The sequence below is a fragment of the Pleurodeles waltl genome, chromosome 11 (assembly GCF_031143425.1).
Source record: "Pleurodeles waltl isolate 20211129_DDA chromosome 11, aPleWal1.hap1.20221129, whole genome shotgun sequence".
NCBI classification, from domain to species: domain Eukaryota; kingdom Metazoa; phylum Chordata; class Amphibia; order Caudata; family Salamandridae; genus Pleurodeles; species Pleurodeles waltl.
The window spans coordinates 14,954,675-14,973,436 of record NC_090450.1 but is presented as its reverse complement, the minus strand read 5'-3'; the positions used below and the strand labels follow the sequence as shown (position 1 = coordinate 14,973,436).

The following is an 18,762-nucleotide window of genomic DNA, read 5'->3' as shown; positions in this document are numbered from 1 at the left end:
AGGCATAGGATGCATAACAGGTATTTATTTATCAGTCTGTGGGCTAGATGTAGATGGAGTAGAAACAGCGATTTTATCTAACTCGCTATTTGGAAATTGATATTCCATGTGTATAAAACTTTTTGTTTCATACTTGCGATGCCCAGTGGGTCGAAAATCGACCTCCCCCATGAATATTAATGATGTAGGTCACAGTTTGGGACTCATAAGGAATGACTGCCATCACAGGGATGGGGGCCTACTGAGATGTGTGATTGCCTTTAAATAAAGGATTTTTTTTTTTTTTTTGCTGAAACGCAAACCATTCTCCTTAAAGAAAAACTGGATGAGTTTCAACAATAAAAAATAAAACGTTTTGTTTTCATTTTTAAGAGCAGGCAGTGGTCCGTGGGACCCTGCCTGCTCTTAATAATGTTTTTCCAACAATGACAAAGGGGGGACCCCTTCCAATTTGCAAATGCATTAAGGTTTTGCAACCACATTTCCATTGACTACAAGCACACCCCCCTCCGGATGATTTAAGAGGCGAATAGCGTAGACACTAAAAGTAGGTCACGCATGAACCACGTGTGTTTTCTTAGAGGTGCCTCACATGTTGAAGTGTGTTGTAGTGTTTCTATATGTAGTATGTCTCGTATTTGTTTTTCTATGTGGATCACAAGTGCCACTGGGCAGGGTGATGGTGGCAGTAGCACCACACCCCTGAGAGATGCAATTAGCAACTTTTACTCTTTTATTCTTTCTTCCTTCCACAGGTTTGTCCAGCAGAACATCAATACCTACGGTATTATTTAATTTAATTTAGTTGTATATATTAACCACACCACAGAGCATGTAGTAATAGTGACACTAGGGAGTTCACCTTGGTCCTGATGAGGAGTCTAGGGGTAGACTCTGAAACATGTAGACCATTTAGGAGGTAAGGTTCATAACATACCCTCCCTCCCAACACCCCTTTTTAATCATACCACCCCTGTGAGACGTATTAAATTAGTAATATCATCCAGAGTGCGGTATTGTTAACTCACCAAGACCCGACCACTCCTATCTCTTTTAGCATTCACATTGTTGAAACCAACAGTGCTCCCACGTATTCCGTCGGTCACATCACACCTCGTTCTGCAGCACAACAGGAGGAAACCCAATGGTGAAGCATGCCACCAAGGGGTAACCCTGGTGGGTGAGAGTTTTTCATACAAATTTTTTTTTTTTCTCCCTGTGGAAGTTCATTCGGACTGTGCCTTTTTGTACAATTACCGAAGTTCTAAGGAGGATAGACCCAGTCCCATCAAACCCTCCTTCCCCCCTTTTCTTAGCACAACACAACATAACATTACAACGATGCAGCAGGCAGTGTGGCGGCATCAGGTGACTGAGAAAGAAAGAAAGAAAAAGAGAGAAAGGGACAAACAGAGAGAGAGGAAGAGAGAAGAAGAGACAAAGAGCTCAATATATATATATATATATATATATATATATATATATATATATATATATATATATATATATATATATGTATATATACAGGGAGTGCAGAATTATTAGGCAAGTTGTATTTTTGAGGATTAATTTTATTATTGAACAACAACCATGTTCTCAATGAACCCAAAAAACTCATTAATACCAAAGCTGAATATTTTTGGAAGTAGTTTTCAGTTTGTTATTAGTTTTAGCTATGTTAGGGGGATATCTGTGTGTGCAGGTTACTATTACTGTGCATAATTATTAGGCAACTTAACAAAAAACAAATATATACCCATTTCAATTATTTATTATTACCAGTGAAACCAATATAACATCTCAACATTCACAAATATACATTTCTGACATTCAAAAACAAAACAAAAACAAATCAGTGACCAATATAGCCACCTTTCTTTGCAAGGACACTCAAAAGCCTGCCATCCATGGATTCTGTCAGTGTTTTGATCTGTTCACCATCAACATTGCGTGCAGCAGCAACCACAGCCTCCCAGACACTGTTCAGAGAGGTGTACTGTTTTCCCTCCTTGTAAATCTCACATTTGATGATGGACCACAGGTTCTCAATGGGGTTCAGATCAGGTGAACAAGGAGGCCATGTCATTAGATTTCCTTCTTTTATACCCTTTCTTGCCAGCCACGCTGTGGAGTACTTGGACGCGTGTGATGGAGCATTGTCCTGCATGAAAATCATGTTTTTCTTGAAGGATGCAGACTTCTTCCTGTACCACTGCTTGAAGAAGGTGTCTTCCAGGAACTGGCAGTAGGACTGGGAGTTGAGCTTGACTCCATCCTCAACCCGAAAAGGCCCCACAAGCTCATCTTTGATGATACCAGCCCAAACCAGTACTCCACCTCCACCTTGCTGGCGTCTGAGTCGGACTGGAGCTCTCTGCCCTTTACCAATCCAGCCACGGGCCCATCCATCTGGCCCATCAAGACTCACTCTCATTTCATCAGTCCATAAAACCTTAGAAGAATCAGTCTTGAGATATTTCTTGGCCCAGTCTTGACGTTTCAGCTTGTGTGTCTTGTTCAGTGGTGGTCGTCTTTCAGCCTTTCTTACCTTGGCCATGTCTCTGAGTATTGCACACCTTGTGCTTTTGGGCACTCCAGTGATGTTGCAGCTCTGAAATATGGCCAAACTGGTGGCAAGTGGCATCGTGGCAGCTGCACGCTTGACTTTTCTCAGTTCATGGGCAGTTATTTTGCGCCTTGGTTTTTCCACACGCTTCTTGCGACCCTGTTGACTATTTTGAATGAAACGCTTGATTGTTCGATGATCACGCTTCAGAAGCTTTGCAATTTTAAGAGTGCTGCATCCCTCTGCAAGATATCTCACTATTTTTGACTTTTCTGAGCCTGTCAAGTCCTTCTTTTGACCCATTTTGCCAAAGGAAAGGAAGTTGCCTAATAATTATGCACACCTGATATAGGGTGTTGATGTCATTAGACCACACCCCTTCTCATTACAGAGATGCACATCACCTAATATGCTTAATTGGTAGTAGGCTTTCGAGCCTATACAGCTTGGAGTAAGACAACATGCATAAAGAGGATGATGTGGTCAAAATACTCATTTGCCTAATAATTCTGCACTCCCTGTATATATATACAGATATATATATATATATATAAAGAGAGAGAGAGAGAGAGTGAGAGAGAGGAGGGAATGAGAGAGAAAATGGATGGAAGGAAAGAGAGAGGGAATAAACAATAGAGGGAAGCAGGAAGTCGGGGGGAGAGAGAGAGAAAGATAGAGAGAGAGAGAATGAATGAGAATGAATATGAATATGAATATGAATGAGAGGTCAAGCTTGGCTCTTGTTTTCTTGAGTCCATATCCTGGCATGCTGGTCCATGGGGATATTCCTGCAGTCTGTCTTTTATGTTCATGATTCCCAATCCTGGCTTGCTGGTCCATGGGGATATTCCTGAAGTATTTTTTGTGTGTTCATGACTCTCAATCTTGGCTTGCTGGTCCATGGGGATATTCCTGAAGTATATTTTGTGTGTTCATGACTCCCAATCCTGGCTTGCTGGTCCATGGGGATATTCCTGAAGTCTGTTCGAGTTCATGATTCCCAATCCTGGCTTACTGGCCCATGGGGATATTACTGGTCTGTTTTTTGTGTCCACGATTCCCAATCCTACCTTGCTGGCCAATGGGGATATTCTTGCAATCTGTTTTTGTGTTCATGATTACCAATCTTGGCTTGCTATCCCTTGGGGATATTCCTGCAGTCTGTTTTCTGTGTTCATGATTCCCAATCCATGCTTGCTATCCAATGGGGATATGCCTGCAGTCTGTTTTCTGTGTTCATGATTCCCAATCTGCGCTTGCTATCCCTTGGGGATATTCCTGCAGTCTGTTTTCTGTGTTCATGATTCCCAATCCATGCTTGCTATCCAATGGGGATATTCCTGCAGTCTGTATTTTGTGTTCATGGTTCCCTGTGGTCCTGTTTTGAAGAAGAATACACGTCTCCTATGACAGCAATGTTTAATATGACTTGTCCTTGTTGTATCAGTCCATGCCTACATAAAGAAGTGTTTAGCCCTCTGTGTTCATCAGTTACAACCTAAGTAAAATAACACCACTCAAGAACACATCCAGGAAGAACCCTGGAAGTGTGTGTGGTGTGTGCCAGGGAAAGTTTCAGAAGGCAGCATAAACGTTGCTAAGCTTGTTTGGGATTTCTACTGACTCTTGTGCATTTTTTCACTTTTCTGGTGTAGGACTTTCTGCCCTACTATGGTCTGCTCCCCTCCACTGGCAAGGAAGCTCTAGCTGCTTTTTGTAGGGCCATATCGCAGGTGTTGCTTGTGGTGCCAAAGGCAGATGGTTAGTATTGCCTTGCCTTTGACCCAGCTCTATCTTTGGGAACATGTCCTCTTACTGACATCTCAGTCTGGAAACAATGTTATTGCTCTTTGGAGAATATCATGCATACAATCAATGATCAATAGTTACCTCATAAGGCACTGATCTGTTTGTATTTTTCTGTAACTGTTCTTATTTAACTGTCTGCAGCTTCACCTGCTCTAACTGCTCCCATTTCTGGAATTCTGCCCGGATCTGCATCGTTTTTCACTACCGGCTGCGCGAGCGGGCCGAACGCGGGCAGGTACTCATGCGCCCCTTCCGCCAGCAGTGCCGCGAGTGCACCAGCAAAGAAAACCAGACTCCACGATTCAATGACAACAAAATTGAAGAAATTTTAATGATCCTGATTGGCAAAAGTAAGAAGAACTGCTACCATGTGGAGGATCCCGATGAGCGTACACCCCTCGGTCCTCTGAGTACATTTCGGACGACGCCCCACCAGAAGGAGCTCTGCGAAGCCTGCCAGCAGGGCATCTGTACCAAGGCATGAGTTGTGTGTCTGAGCTCCCCTAACAACTCACAAACTCTTTGGGCACCAGGAGGAAGCTTCAATGTGCTTCGATCACAGGGTCCCGGACCCTGTCCCTGGGTCTCCCACGCCAGTTCCACCACTCTTATGATTTGGGACATTATTGGGAGTGCCCCCTATTAGGGAGGTATTAAATCACAGAACTTCTTTTTCATAATTTAAAAAAAAAAATGACATTGTTCCGAAATTTGATAAAATATCCTATGTGCAATTTTTCTATTGTGTGGGAAAATGGAGGAAAAATAGGATTAGCAGAACAAAAATAGCTTTCAGCTGACTGATTTCAGTGAAAATAACGCACAAACTGATTTTTGCTGATTTTTCATTAAAATGATTTGCTGAAATCAAAACTTGAAAACTTTGTGGGGCTGGAGAAAAGATCTTTAAAGATTAGTTTTTTCAATTTCAATAAATTGCAAATTGATGGATTTTCACCATTCTGTCAAATGTTTTGCTCGCCTACTGACTGCACACAAGTGTACATCCAAAATGGCGTTTTATTGACCATCTGCATATTTACGGTGGAGGTAAGCCTCAGCTGCTATACACCTTCAATCCAGGAACAACTGGGAACTTATGGTAAATAAATGATTCCATGTCCTGGGTTTTCATTTGTAAATAACAGAACCGATGATCATGCTTCCTTACTCTTGAAGATAGTCATTACATCGTATTTTAAACCACTCTTTGGAACAATGATGTCCATAATTCACCTTTGGCTTTGGTGTACACTTTTCTATTATCTCAAAGCAAGTAGGGATCCAGGGGCTTCCTTTTTCCGTCTTTTGAATCCCAAGATTAGATTTTTTAAAGGACATCTGAAAGTCCACCTATCCCTAGTTAAAATGAGACTTCACGTCAGATCCATCATATGTTATTGAGGTCTCAGAGCCTGATTTTGATATTGGCAGAAGAGTTACCCCCTCACAACGGTGATGGATATCCTGTCTACAGAATTCATAATCCCGTTATGTCCTTTGGAATTCCAACATCAGAGGATGGAATATCCGTCACCATTGTGATGGAGTAACTCTTCCGTCAATGTCTAAATCGGGCCATAAGTTCTGGATCGCTTTTGTTGCACCACCATACCGCGAGTACAGAAACATGAAAGAGAAAGTTAAGAGCTCTTGAGTGGCTTTGGGCACCTTAGTGGTGGTCCAGATGTAATCCTGTGATGGTGACTCAAAAGAGGAAGAAATAAGTGGAAGGGGAGAGGTGGTGGAGCAGACGTTGGCAATGAAACGTGGAAGGGAGGGGTGGAGAACCTGGAATGGAGGTGCTGAGTAAGGACCAGGATCTTGAGGAGCGATGAGAAGGCAAGAAGGACCAAGGATAGTCAGTTGTACCTTATTGCTTGTTGGGCCATGTATCAGAAAGGAGACCTTTTAAACTAGCTCTGTGGGTTAAAGCACCTGCTAGAGACATTGAGTCTAAGAATGAATGACTTGAATGAATGAATAGTTATCTAGTTAAATGGAATTCGAAATGAGACCATGTCCCCACTTGCTTTGTGTGTAAAATAACTCAGCAGCATCTCAAGCATGTTTTAATTGTGTGGCACAGCCCCTGCTAGATGGCGCCACTTGAGAAGGACATTTAACATTAATCAAATGCACAAAAGGTGATATGAAGAATGCTTCAAATAGTCTATCCCACCTGCAATAAATGTACCTAGCATTCCAAAACATTGTTTTTCATCAACTGTGCCACTGAAGACAGGGGCCTGTCTTATGCAAATCAGTACTGACTGTTCTTCCCGTGGGAACTCTCAGGTGAGGATCCCTCCAAATGGGAACATAAACAACCCTTGACCAGTTTCAGGATGATTATTAAGCTTCATTAGTCAGGTGCAGATTGTGTCCAGTGGCACAGTGAGCGAGGGACCCACGTGGAGCCATACCCGCCACACTTAGGGTGCTACGTCAAACACATAAAGGTGATAGAGGGAATTCTTGAAAATAGTCCAAACCACTTGCAGTCGTTTTGGATACTATTCCAAACCTTCATTTGTCATGTGCTGTGACATTCTAGACATCACCCAGCCTTATGCAAATCAGTAGTGACCCAGCTCCTTATGGGAACAGTCCCTCCAGAACTGCCAGGTGAGGTCCCCACCAAAAGGGACCATGAGCAACCCTAGACCCGGTTCACCTTTGTTGGGCCTCTTCAGTGAGATATAGTTTGGGCCCTGTTCAAAGCAAGCAGGGGACCTATGCCTGGGCATACCCTTGGCCACTTGGGATGTTAACACGAGCAGATGCAAGGGTCCCACGTCTGGGCATACTCTTGGCCATTAGGGCATTACACCAAACACACCTTTTGTGTGTTTGATGTTTGGCATTAATTCCATCTCTTGCGCCTTTCTAGCCAGTACTTTTACTCCCAAACCCATGGCAGTCGCAAGTGTGTGTAGGATTTAGGCGTTTTTTAATTGTATTTAGATTTGTGATTACCTCATTTGAACTTTTACGATTTTACGTTGCTTGATCCCTTACATTATTGTGATTTTTATCAAACCTGATAAATATATTGACAAGTTAGTCTTATTAAACAAAGTAATAAACAGATCAAAATGAACCATGGAGCTGCCAGGAGGTACAGATACCACAAAATGTAACAATTCAGTATAAACAAGTATATTTCATTAACCAAGTATGGTAGAATCAGTGTAATGGGCAGGCTGATATTGAGAGTTTGGTGCAAAGTGTGAAAAAAAGTGGAAGGAAGTATTGTTTCGCCTACTTTTCACCTCTTGTGAGTTTAGTGAAACTCGCATTCATTCGCTGGATCTTCGCACCTCGTTTCACGCTTGCTGTCTGCTAGTGGTGCAAAGGGGTACACTATGGATACCATGAGAGATGCAATAAGTGATTGCATGCATTATTGTCCTTAGTCAAGCAATACATTAAAGCAGGTAGTAAAGTCTGACGCAATGTGACTGCAAAATACTAAGGGATGTTTGTGAAAAACCTGACTTGCACAGAGGAGGGGGCTGGGCACAGTGGACGTTCAGCGTGGAAGGGAGTGACCAGCTGGGTCTGGTCAGCCACTGGCCTCAATTGTACCAACCCATCATTTCAGGAACTGTGGTGTCCACATCATGCATGCAAGATTGCTTTTTGTGCAGGAGGTTTTTGTGCACAAAAACAATCGTGAGAGGCTTTTTTCTCTTTCTACAGCACACACGGAAAGAGGAAAACACAAGGAGAAATAAACATATTTCACCTAGTTACGCCTCTCCTGGGAGGCGTATCTTTTTGGTGCATTCCCAGGTTTACAAGTTCTTGTTAATCTGGGAATGCATCAAGATCCATGGATGTCGCATGCAAACACCCATGCAACACCCATGGAAATGTCTCCCTGGTGAGTTGCGCTGCGTTGCATTACTTGAGATTTATGAAGCCACTCAGGGACATGCAAGGTGGCCTTGCGTTGGTTCAAAAATTTCACTTAAGATTTGCATTGCTCTTGCATCACGTTGTGTGGGGCAAGAGCGACGTAATCTGCGTCATAAACCTGGTCCTCAGTTCACGAGTGCCCCGGGTGGTGGCAACTCTTAAAAACCAATATTGAGTGTAATAAGTAGCACCTTTTTGAGGTTTGCCCTCAAAAATTGGCATAACCTGAGGATTTTTGTGCTTTCTTCATCAAAATCCCCAAGGCCTGTATATATCAGGCCTTTATCGCTGTTAAATTTCTGCAGGTATGACCTGCTGAAATGTATCGGGGTCAGGGGGATCCAAAGGTGTGGTCTTTACCATACCTGGTAATTACCAGGTGCAATAAAACTCCCTGACTTTTAATGGTGCGTGGATTGTTAAATAAGGAAGGACTTGTAATCAAGCCCTTAGATTGAGATAAAGAAGCTCAAAACACATATAGTTACCTCCTGGTCCTTCTCTGGATGAGATCATTTTACTTTACAACTCCATCAAAGAAGAACTGAGATATGAAAATGACAACAAATTCTTTAAAAAATGAAAACTTGAAAACTTTCCTTTTCAAACATGACTTGAACTTGGGGACCACCAGCAGCTAAACCTCATTTGTACACCGACCTTCCAGATCCCCCTGCGCTCCTCTTCTTGCTTGGTTCCTCCCACGCTCTGCCCCACTTTTGTTTACTGAGTAATATCTCTACCAAGTCCCTCCCCCCTGTAATAGCAGATGTGCTGCTTGGGCTATTGCCCTTCTGCGCTCTCCTGTTCTGCAGGCCCTTCTATCTCTTAATTCACGTTAATTGCAATCTGAGACATTTGTTGTCAAAGTTGTCTCAATATAAAGCGCACTGACATCCTTCTGGTAGAGTGGCACTATACAAGAAATGTAAAATGAAATATATTTGATTATTGTGCCAGTACAGCTGCATTGCCCACATTTCCTACTCTCCTCACCATAAGACCCTCCTTTAGGCATTCAGGCCTTGATGCTGCTGGAAGGGCTGGGTAGAGGTTGTGATTTGATGACCAATCAGGAGGGCCGGTCTGGTCATTTATCCCCTGGCCTGTTGCCATGGGGACTGGAGCCATTGGAGCCCAGTTCTTGATGCCACAGGGCGCTGCCTGAGCCTGCCTCACTTCCTCCAGCTTCTCTTGCATCGCCCCATTCCCTGGAACAAACTCCCCCTGTATATTCGCACCTGTCATGACCCCCCAAGTTTAAAAAACTCCTAAAATCTTGGTTGTTGTAATTGCACAATGTCGCTGTTGAGTAGCAAGCGTCGAGATACTCCTTCGGGAGTGAGTCGCTGCGCTATATAAGAGCCTCTAGCATAACATCACATAACATAACATAACATAACGTGACATAACATAACAACGATGCAGCAGGCAACGTGGGGTCGTCAGGAGAGTGAGAGAGAAAGAAAGAGAGAGAAAGGGACAAACTGAGAGAGAGAGGAAGAGAGAGGAAGAGACAAAGGGCCACATGTAGGTAGGCTCTGAATTGCGACTTGCAAATTGCGAGACAGAGCGACTCGCAATTTGCGAGTCGCAATTCGGAATGTAGGATGGTGTCCCTGACACCATCTGCGACTCACAAGGGGGTCGCAAAGGCCCACCTCATTAATATTCATGAGGTAGGTCGCAATTTGCGACCCCCTTGCGAGTGGCAGCATTCACAGGGATGGTGGCCTGCTGCGGACAGAAGACCTCCATGTCAGTGACTGCTTTTAAATAAAGCAGTTTTTTTTTTTTGTAATGCAGCCCGTTTTCCTTAAAGGAAAACGAAATGCATTACAAGAACGAAAAATGAAACGCTTTTGTTTAATTTTTTTCAGATCAGGCAGTGGCCCTTAGGACCACCGCCTGCTCTGAAAAAATGTTTGCAGTTCAATTCACAGCGGGGAAGGGGCCCCACGGGGACCCCTTCCCTTTTGCGAAGGGGTTACCACCCATTTCAAATGGGTGCAAACTGCGACTGGTTTGCGACCGCGTTCGCGGTCACAGAGCAATCTTGCATTGCGCTGCGACTCGCAATTAGGAAGGGAACACATCTTCCTAATTGCGACTCGCAAACCCGTTTTGTGATTTGGTAACCAGGTTGCCGAGTCGCAAAACGCGTTTTGTCCATTGCAAACAGCATTTTGCATGTCGCAAACAGCGATTTTCGGTGTTTGCGACGTGCACAATGCTTCCTACATCTGGCCCAAAGAGCGCAATATATGTAAATATAAATATAGTGAGAAAGAGGAGGGAATAAAAGAGAAATTGGATGGAAGGGAAGACAGAGGGAATGAATGATAGAGGGAAGAAGGGAGAGAGAGAGAGACAGAATGAGAGGTCAAGCTTGGCTCCCAACCCTGCCCACCCTTATGCTGACGTCCCTCTGTAACCCGCTCTGCTCAAAATACATTACTTATAATCAGTATGGTGCACACTACGGCGCCTGCTTTTAACTTGCCTGCAGGAGACGGTAGCCAAAGGGATCTGCTTCTGATCCTAGATGTGAACAAGAGGCGAGACCCCACAACCGAAAAAGGTAGGACTTTTACAGAGCTTATCTGAAGCCTCAGCCCACTGCCAGCAGTCTCCAATCTTATGCCAAGTAGCATATTTAATTACATTTAAAAAGTTGAATGGTTAAAAAGTGCAAATGTAATGAATCTAGCTGGCTATAACGCCATCACTCGCAACCCAGACGCATTCACATTAGCTGAGTGAACCAATCCTGGCTTGCTGGCCCTTTGGGATATTCCTGCAGTCTGTTTTTTGGGTTCATGATTCCCAATCCTGGCTTGCTGGCCCTTGGGGATATTCCTGCAGTTTGTTTTTTGGGTTCATGATTCCCAATCCTGGCTTGCTGGCCCTTGGGGATATTCCTGAAGTCTGTTTTTTGGGTTCATGATTCCCAATCCTGGATTGCAGGACAATGGGGATATTCCTGTAGTCGTTTTTTTGTGTTCATGATTCCCAATCCTGGCTTGCTATCTCATTTGGATATTCCTGCAGTCAGTTTTTTTTTTTTTGTGTTCACGCTGCCCAATCCTGGCTTGCTGGCCAATGGGGATATTCCTGCAGTCTGCTTTTTGTGTTCAGAAGTCCCAATCTTGGCTAGCTGGCCCATAGGGATATTCCTGAAGTCTGTTTTTTGTGTTCTTGATTCCCAATCCTAGCTTGCCGGCCAGTAAGGCTATATTTGCAATCTGTTTTTGAGTTCATGGTTCCCAATCCTGGCTTGCTGGCCCATTGGGCTATTCCTGAAGTCTGTTTTTTGTGTTCTTGATTCCCAATCCTGGCTTTCCGGCCAATAAGGATATACTTGCAATCTGTTTTGAGTTCATGGTTCCCAATCCTGGATTGCAGGCCAACGGGGATATTCCTGTAGTCTGTTTTTGTGTTAATAATTTTTATCCCATGGTGATATTCTTGCAGTCTGTTTTTTTTGTGTTTATGTTTTCTAATCCTGGCTTGCTGGCCAATGGGGATATTCCCGCAGTCTGGTTTTTGTGTTCCTGGTTCCCTGTGGTTCTGTTTTAAAGAAGAATACACTTTTCCTACAACAGCAATGTTTAATATGACTTGTATTTGTTGTATGAATCCAGTGCCTACATAAAGAAGTGTTTAGCCCCCTGTGTTCATCAGTTACAACCTAAGTAAAATAACATCACTCAAGAACACATTCAGGAAGAACCCTGGAAAGGTGTGGAGTGGGCCAGGGAAAGTTTCAGAAGGCAGCATAAACGTTGCATAAACGTTGCTAAGCTTGTTTGGGATTTCTACTGACTCTTGTGCGTTTTTTCACTTTTCTGGTGTAGGAATTTCTGCCCCACTATGGTCTGCTCCTCTCCACTGGCAAGGAAGCTATGGCTGCTTTTTGTAGGGCCATATGGCAGGTGTTGCTTGTGGCGCCAAAGGCAGATGGTTAGTATTGCCTTGCCTTTGACCCAGCTCTATCTTTGGGAACATGTCCTCTTACTGACATCTCAGTCTGGAAACAATGTTATTGCTCTTTGGAGAATATCATGCATACAATCAATGATCAATAGTTACCTCATAAGGCACTGATCTGTACGTATTTTTCTGTACCTGTTCTTTTTTTCCTGTCTGCAGCTTCACCTGCTCTGACTGCTCCCATTCCTGGAATTCTGCCCGGATCTGCATCGTTTTTCACTACCGGCTGCGCGAGCGGGCCGAACGCGGGCAGGTACTCATTCGCCCCTTCCGCCAGCAGTGCCGCGAGTGCACCAGCAAAGAATACCAGACTCCACGATTCAATGACGACAAAATTGAAGAAGTTTTAATGATCCTGATTGGCAAAATTAAGAAGAACTGCTACCATGTGGAGGATCCCGATGAGCGTACACCCCTCGGTCCTCCGAGTACATTTCGGACGACGCCCCACCATAAGGAGCTCTGCGAAGCCTGCCAGCAGGGCATCTGTACCAAGGCATGAGTTGTGTGTCTGAGCTCCCCTAACAACTCACAAACTCTTTGGGCACCAGGAGGAAGCTCCAATGGGCTTCGATCACAGGGTCCCGGACCCTGTCCCTGGGTCTCCCACGCCAGTTCCACCACTCTTATGATTTGGGACATTATTGGGAGTGCCCCCTATTAGGGAGGTATGAAATCGCGGTAATTCTTTTTCATAATTTAAAAACAAATATGAAATTGTTCCGAAATTTGATAAAGTATCCTATGTGCAATTTTCTAATTGTGTGGGAAAATGGAGGAAAAATAGTGTTAGAAGAACAAAAATAACTTTCAGCTGACTACTTTCAGTGGAAAAAAACTCACAAATTTATTTTTTGCTGATTTTTCAGCAATATGATTTGCTGAAATCAAAACCTGAAAACTTTGGGGTTGGAGAAAAGATCTTTAAATAATTGTTTTTTCAATTTCATGAAATTGCAAATTGATGGGTTTTGACCATTCTGTCAAATGTTTTCCACTCCTTCTGACTGTGCACAAGTGTGCATCCAAATGGCATTTCCTGGACTATACATTTTTTAAGTAGAGTGAAGCCTCACATGCTATACACTTGCAATCCAGATACAACTGAGAATTTATGGTAAAAATATGATTCCAGGTCAAAGGAGAGGCACGTTTGCAGTCCTGGTTTTTCATTTGTAAATAACAGAACCAATAATCATGCTTTCTAACGTTTGAAGATAGTCATTAAAACTCATTTTAAATCACACTTTGGAACAATCTATTATTCAACTGTGCCTTGTGTGCATACTTCTCTATAATTTCAAAGCAAGTCAGGCACCAGGGGCTTCCCTTCTTCTCCTGTTGAACCCCAAGATTACACTTTTTAAAGGACATCTGAGAGTTCACCTATCCCTAGTTAAAGTGAGACTTCAAGTGAAATCCATCATATGTTATTGAGGTTTTAGATATTGGTGGATGAGTTACTCCGTCACAACGGTGATGGATATCCCATCCACCGAAATCTAAATCCCGTTATGTCCTATGGGATTTAGATGTCAGTTTACGGGATATCCATCACCGTTGTAACGGAGTAACTGGTCCGCCAATATCTAAATCAGGCCTTCATTTCTGGATTGCTTCCATTGCCACAAGATGCCGTCAGAACTAAAACATGAAAGAGAAAGTTAAGAGCTCTTGAGTGGCTTTGAGCACCTTAATGGTGGTCCAGATGTAATCCTGTGATGGTGACTCAAAAGAGGAAGAAATAAGTGGAAGGGGAGAGGTGGTGGAGCAGACGTTGGCAATGAAATGTGGAAGGGGGGGTAGAGAACCTGTATTGGAGGTGCTGAGTAAGGACCAGGATCTTGAGGAGCGATGAGAAGGCAAGATGGACCTAGGACAGTCAGTTGTACCTTATTGCTTGTTGGGCCATGTATCAGAATGGAGACCTTTTAAACTAGCTCTGTGGGTTAAAGCACCTGCTGAAGATATAGGCCCTCATTACGACCCTGGCGGCCAAATGACTGCCAAGGTTGAGGTGGCAGTCGAACCGCTGCCAATGCGGCGGTCTGACCACCACATTACTACCGCGGCGGTAGCGGCACGGTCGGACCACCAGCACCACCAGTTTCGTCGACATGACGGTCTGGCAGTGCTGGCAGTCCTAATCCGCCAGGGCAGCTCTGCAAGCAGCGCTGCCCTGGGGATTACAAGTCCCTTCTCCGACAACGGTTTCATGGCGGCAGCATCACCGTGAAAAGGCTGGTGGAGAAAGGGTGCCCCAGGGGGGCCCCTGCACTGCCCATGCACTTAGCATGGGAAGTGCAGGTATCCCCCTGGCCATCCCCATTGCAATGTTCACTGTCTGGTTAGCAGATAGTGAAGACTGCGACGGGTGCTGGTGCACCATACGGTCTACAGCAATGCCTCCGACTCTATTACGAGTCGGAGACAATGCTGTAGGCTGTTTCCCACTGGGCCAGCCGGCGGAAATTGAGTTTCCGCCCGCTGACCCAGTGGGAAACTCATATTGGCCCCGGCGGGGGGCAGCCACATTGGTGGCAACCTCCCCGTCGGAACTTCAGCGGATGGGTTCTTCCGTCCACCGAAGTTGAAATTAGGCCCATAGAGTCCAAGAAGGAATGGCTTACACATAAATAGTAATCTAGTTAAATGGTATTCAAAATTAGGTCATATCCATGCTTGTTTATTGTGTAAAATAGCTCTGCAGCATCTCAAGCATATTTTAATTGTTTAGTGCCACCCTTACTAGATGGCACCACTTGAGGAGGATGTTTAACATTAATCAAATGCACAAACGTTGATGGGAGGAATGCTTGAAATAGTCTCTACCATTGGCAATCAATCTGAGGAGCATTCCAAACCATTATCATTCATGAACTGTGCCACTCTAGACAGAGGCCTGCCTTGTGCAAATCAGTACTGACCCTGCCTCCCTTTGGAACTCCGAGGGGAGATTCCCTCCAGATGGGAACATAAGCAGTCCTTGACCGGTTTCAGGATTTATTAAGCTTTATCAGTCAGGCGCAGATTGTGTCCAGTGACACAGTAAGAGAGGGACCGCCTTTGGTCATACCCTCCACACCTAGAGCGTTACATCAAACAGACAAAGGTGATGGAAGGAATTCTTGAAAATAGTCCAAACCACTTTTAATCTCTTTGGGTATAATTTGAAACCTTCATTTTTCATGTGCTGTGCCCCTCTAGACAATGTCCAGCCTTATGCAAATAAGTAGTGACCAGGCTCCTTATAGGAACAGCCCATCCAGATCGGCCAGGTGAGGTCACCACCAAAGGTTCACCCTTGTTGGGCCTTTTCAGTGAGATATAGTTTGAATCCTGTTTAAAGCAAGCAAGGGACCCCCTGCCTGGGCATACCCTTGGCCACTTGGGACGTTAACACATGCAAGGGTCCCACGTCTGTTTATACTCTTGGCCATTAGGGCATTAGCAGCAATTAACGTGGTTGAATTGTTCATATTGTTTACCATTCTAATAATACTGATTACAGTACCATGTCTCATCTTTCTAATAATCGTCACTCATCCTTCCTATACAAATATACAGTCATTTCAGTAAATGTTTGAAAATGCTCTTTTGTATCTTTCTTGTGTTTACCTTGGGCATGCAAGAGTGACAAAACGAAAGTTTCAGATCAGTTTCCACAGATTCCTTGAGAGTCAGAGTGTCATGTTCGAGGTTGCCAATAACATCTGTTACCCTGGTATCACTTACTGATGGTAAATGTGAACTAAGGACCATAAGTACCAAAGCATTTCCCCATTGACACAGAATGGGTAAAACCATTTGCTACATCTGGCCCTAAGTCTCTATATTGTGAAGTTCACTTTGGTCTAATACACAGTACCGCTATATTGATAGGAAACATGTACCAATAGCATTTCTCTCTCTGCTCCTTTACGAAATTAGCACATTTTAAGTGTAATAAGGCAACCCAGTGTTACTCTATGGGGGAGACAAACCTTACAACACTGTAAAATGACCTTTGTGCAATTTCACACCCAGGACATGTAAAGCTTAAACACACATGTCCTACTTTTTAAATATCTTGCACACTTCTTGTGAGCCTTTAGAACCTACCTTAGGGGTGACATATACGTATTAAAAAGGAAGATTTAGGCCTGGTAAATGGTTTATTTTGCCAGGTAGAAATGGTAGTTTAACATGGCACACACAGGCTCTTCAATGGCAGGTCTAAGACATGTTTAAAGGGCTACTTAAATGGGTGGCACAATCAGTGGTGCAGACCCACTAGTAGCATTTAATTTAAAGGCCCTGGACACATGCCGTACCATTAAGTAGGGACTTACAAATGAATTAAATGTGCTAAAAATGCAGTCCAATTTTACCATGTTTTTGAAAAGAGAGAGCAAGCACTTTCACACTGCTTAGCTGGGAGTACAGTGCACAGAGTTTTAATGCCAACAAAAAACAAGTTCAGCAAAGTAATGGAGTGAGGGCAAAATGTTTGGGGGAACACCACGAAGGACGTCAGGTTTAACAAGTACAATGTTGAAGCTCCCTTTCAGCTCAACTTTTCTCTGAGGGATGTGACAGCCTGCATGAAACTTACACCTACAAAGCCAAGCAGTCCATATGGGAGGGATGCAGAAGCCAGATGTTCTTTATATCAGGGACCTGGGCTGAAAGACATCCCTCTGCCATCTCCGCCTTCCCCATATCTCCTTAAGGAGCAGCCTGACAATGGGAGAAACACTAGAAACACTGTCCATGGTGTTCAGCCCACGGTTCTTGAATGCACACCCCTTCCCCTTCAACCATTAGATGCTTTGCAATTCAGGGAGAAAGGCTCCCAGTAATCCCTGAAGCTCCAGCCTGCTTGACCAGTAATTCACACATTGCAGGGCAGCTGGGTGTCTACATCAGCTGGTGGTTGCTTGTTGCATCTTTGTACACAGCAGTGGGTATCACATTAATAAGAATGTTTCCAGAATAAAAGGGTCTGTGACAGCACGACCAGGGTTAAACTGGGACAGAAAGTTCGCCTGTGCACAAAAATTAAAGTGTCCACCATGAGATAGGTAAAAAATTGATCCATGTTTGAAACTGGGTAAGTTTGAAACTTGTAAAGACCTGCTGTACAGGTGTTTTGCAAGGAACAGGAACCTGCATGAATTTGAGGTTGCTGCAGGTTGTTTGTTTTATTATCAGGAAAATCAACAGTAAAAACTGGCCCAGCAGACCATGAAACACACAAAAGGTGATGGGAAGCTGCTTTCAATAAGTCAAACTACTGCCAATAGCTCGGGGTACCATTCCGACCCATCGTTCTTTTGCTCACCATGCCACCTCATTCTGGACTGAGCCATATGCAAAACAGTCTTGACCTGATCCAATGGGAACAGCCCAGCCTGAACTGTCAGATCAGCATCCTCCATGAACCATAACACAAGCATCCTGGGACCAGTTTCTCTCTAGTTATGGGCTCATCAGCCAGGTACAGCTTGGTTCCAGTGACACAGTGTGCCTGGGACCCGTGTCTGGGCATACCCGCCTCACTTAGGGTGGTACATAAAACACACAAAAGGTGGCACCGTGTCAGTTGGCAGGTCTGTTGTTATATTGCTAAATGCCTACGTAAGGTATGCTTGTGGGTTTGCGCTTCACAACCCCACTAAGTAAATGCTATACACTTGCAACAATACAAATCAAGGTTGTAACAATGAACGCTTTATCTGGTCCTCAAAAGCAGTTTATCTGCACATAGTACTCACACCGGTCAGCAGATGGCAGTACATGTCCATGTAATAAAAGCTGTATAGTGCCAGCCCCAACTGTCAGTGAATACACTAACGAGTACATAGTTCTTAGATCGATTTGTAGGTTACTGAATTCTATGAAGGTAGTGATGTGTGATACCCACGTTTGCAGTTATTTTATTTTATTTGCAATTTTATGTAACGCCCAAAGGCATCAGAGCGCTTTACAACTCACACGTGTTACAGCGGGTTACATTAATAGTAGGTAAGCTCGGATGTTTACATGTGTGTATGTATACAGGAGTTACCACAAGAGACAGTTAGAACAATAGGGGGAGGACATAAAGAGTTTTACGAAGGCGGATCAGGGCGCAGTAGAGAAAGTAAATAAGTCTGGTCGGGGGTAAACTAACCAAGATGTCGGTCAAATAGGAGGAGCTTGAAATAATTTTTGAAGGTTGCCAGGCATTTAATTTGAGTATAATTTTTCCTCCCTGTGCAGTAAATGACTTGTGGGCTTCAGGGCTTCAGGGCACTATGTAGAGGCAGCCTGAACCTGTGATGGCATTTTGCCAGGGAATTTGCCATCTAACCAGTGCTAAGAACTGTCTCCTAATCAACCCTAGGAGCTCTTGGGGTTTTGTGGTGGGTTTTGTGGCAGTCTTTCACCCCTTTCTGCACTCACCTCTCCACCCACGACAAGATCTCCGGACTCACCTCACAATTTTA

At 44.0% G+C, this 18,762-nt stretch overlaps 1 protein-coding gene across 2 annotated transcripts in view; it reads left to right on the top strand.

The window, feature by feature from the left end:
- Positions 1-15,854, top strand: part of LOC138265236 (receptor-transporting protein 3-like) — a 45,845-nt gene extending 29,991 nt beyond the window's left edge. The window contains exon 3 of one of the 2 annotated variants that reach the window (XM_069212808.1): positions 12,452-15,854. In XM_069212808.1, the coding sequence (XP_069068909.1) occupies positions 12,452-12,794 (343 nt within the window). In that variant the 3' untranslated portion in view covers positions 12,795-15,854. Of the gene's footprint in view, positions 1-4,516; positions 5,333-12,451 lie in introns of those variants that run through there. The other variant, XM_069212807.1, reaches the window with a different exon arrangement.
- The last annotated feature ends 2,908 nt before the right edge of the window (positions 15,855-18,762 follow it).